The sequence below is a fragment of the Echinops telfairi genome, unplaced genomic scaffold (assembly GCF_000313985.2).
Source record: "Echinops telfairi isolate 266 unplaced genomic scaffold, ASM31398v2 ScPeMD7_31;HRSCAF=116, whole genome shotgun sequence".
NCBI lineage: Eukaryota > Metazoa > Chordata > Mammalia > Afrosoricida > Tenrecidae > Echinops > Echinops telfairi.
In genome coordinates this window covers 24,301,149-24,303,421 of record NW_022103928.1, presented here as the reverse complement: position 1 = coordinate 24,303,421, position 2,273 = coordinate 24,301,149, and the positions used below count along the sequence as shown (strand labels likewise).

General features: G+C 38.6%; 1 protein-coding gene across 1 annotated transcript in view; it reads right to left on the bottom strand.

Annotated features, from left to right (window-relative positions):
• DNAH12 (dynein axonemal heavy chain 12) overlaps positions 1-2,273 on the bottom strand; it is a 197,129-nt gene that overhangs the window by 110,412 nt on the left and 84,444 nt on the right. Inside the window, exon 36 of the mRNA XM_045290129.1 lies at positions 2,077-2,265. Coding sequence (XP_045146064.1) covers positions 2,077-2,265 — 189 coding nt within the window. The remainder of the gene's footprint in view (positions 1-2,076; positions 2,266-2,273) is intronic.

Genomic DNA, 2,273 nt, shown 5'->3' with positions numbered 1-2,273 from the left:
TCTGAGCTAGACGGCCGCTTGTTTATCTTCAAGCCTTTAAGACCCCAGATGCTATATCTTTTGATAGCTGGGCACCATCAGTTTTCTTCACCACATTTGCTTATGCACCTGCTTTGTCTTCAGTGAACGTGTCAGGAAGGTGAGCATCACAGAATGCCGGATTGTTAGAACAAAGTGTTCTTGTATTTAAGGAAGTACTTGAGTTGAAACCCAATGTCCATCTGCAACCTTAATTCTTAGCATATAGATATGAGTACATAGCTCTATTCCCCTCTCATTATATATATTTACATATGTACATGCCTATATTTAGGCCTCTATAAATGTCCTTTGTCTCCTAGTTATTTCCTCTATTTCCTTTTTACTTCCCTCTTGTCCCACCATCATGTTTGGCCTTCCTTCGGGTTTAGTAACTCCTCGCTGCTACATTGCCCTTGATTGAGCTGGACTAGGCATTCTATGACCTTCCTTCCATTGATTTTAGTTCACTCGTTGTTCCCTTGTCCCTGGGCTGGTCCCCCCTCCCCTTCTTCTGTATCCCCCCCAGAACCATTGGTCCCATTCTTTTAATCTCCGAATTATTTATCCTGCCTATCTTATCTAGACAGACATGCAGAATGTATAACATTTTAAAGACACAAAGCAGACAAAATAGGCACTCATGAATCAACCATCCAGTTTAAGAAATGCACATTTTTCTAGAGATTAACTTTTATTTTTTACCAATAACCTGAAGAACTTAAAACCAAAATTAGTTATCTCAAAGTCAATACATACAACTGTTAAAACTTCTTAACAGTAAACCTCCCAAAGTGCCTTCCAGATGTCCTTTCGCATATAGCAGATATTTATTTGAAAGCCACTCTGATGTAGATTGAGTTATAATTTGATGGTTTTTGCCATCACATTTTTCAGATTTAAAAATAGGCAAAATTCCAACTAAAAATAAAATATCACATGAACTCACTGTATTTGTTCTCTTAAATAATTCTCTTTGGTATTTTGATCCAGGTTGATACCCAGCTAAGACACACGGGGATGACTGTACTGGTTATTACAATATTGAAATTCTTCTGACCCAGGGATGAAATAACTGCTGACAACATTGAATCCCTCCTTTTCCCTCTTCCCAACCTAGGTCCCCCTCCCAGCATGGTTAGGCCCTTCCTTAGACGTCCATGCTGCCACCCACTGTCAAGCCAGAGGGCTAATATCTGACATAGCATGGGGTCTCTAGGACCCTATTCCAATACTATGGCTGCCATCTAAGAATCTTTTCTTATATTGTGGAAAATTATATATGTGAATAGTATATAGGTGGTGGCAATTTTCTAAGTTTCGGTGAATATATCTTTAGCTATTGATTTTTCTTTAACTCCTAGCTTCTATTTTTATAAAATTTCTATATATTTGGGAGCCAAACATTGTATACAGTTAATAAAAATAGTAGCTCCCCACTTCCATTTCCCCTTCCTCCTTGACCACCCTCTAAGCCGAAGTTTTTGGAATTTACCTCCAAAACTTAAAAAACATACATGCATTCCAAACTCTGGTGGGTTTTTTTTTGGTTTTTGAGAATACTGACTTCCAACTCTGACTAGGGAAGGCTAAACTCTCTTCCATGTCATATTCTTAAATTCTCAGCTAGCACTGGCAATCGCAAGAGCTGGGCTCAAGCTCTAGCTCACTCACCTTTCCAGGTTTCTTTCTCCAGCTACACTCCTTGAGATTTAGACAAAACCAGGACTAAAATTCTATCTAGATGTTATGGTTCTGAGGTAAAATTTGCATGAATCAAATTATCTCCATGTTTGCAATTTAAAAGAATCATTTTGTGAAGTGTTTCATAAACTGAAGAAAATATTCCACTTAAATCTTAAATTATAAACTATACTTAAGAAGTCATATCCATGAAACCATATAGAGATTCTTAGATATGCTTCCTGGAAGTTTAAAAAGGAGGCACCATAAAGCTCACCAGACAGGTCAAAATCATTCTGGGATGGGAGCCCAGGATTTTGTCTGCTGTTGTAAGTCTTTATTTTACTGTATCTTACCAGGAACTTCCATTCATACCTCGTACGTGTAGTCATAGACCAGGCCTTTTTCATCAAAGAGGCATTCCCATTTACCCACAGATTGCGGCACTGGATAGTCTTCATTTTTTCCCACCAACACTTCTCTGATGAAAGCATCAAAGACCATGCGGCCATCTGTATCACAACTCCCCCCAACAGACCAAACCAAAGCGAATATAAAGCAAGCCTGTGGGG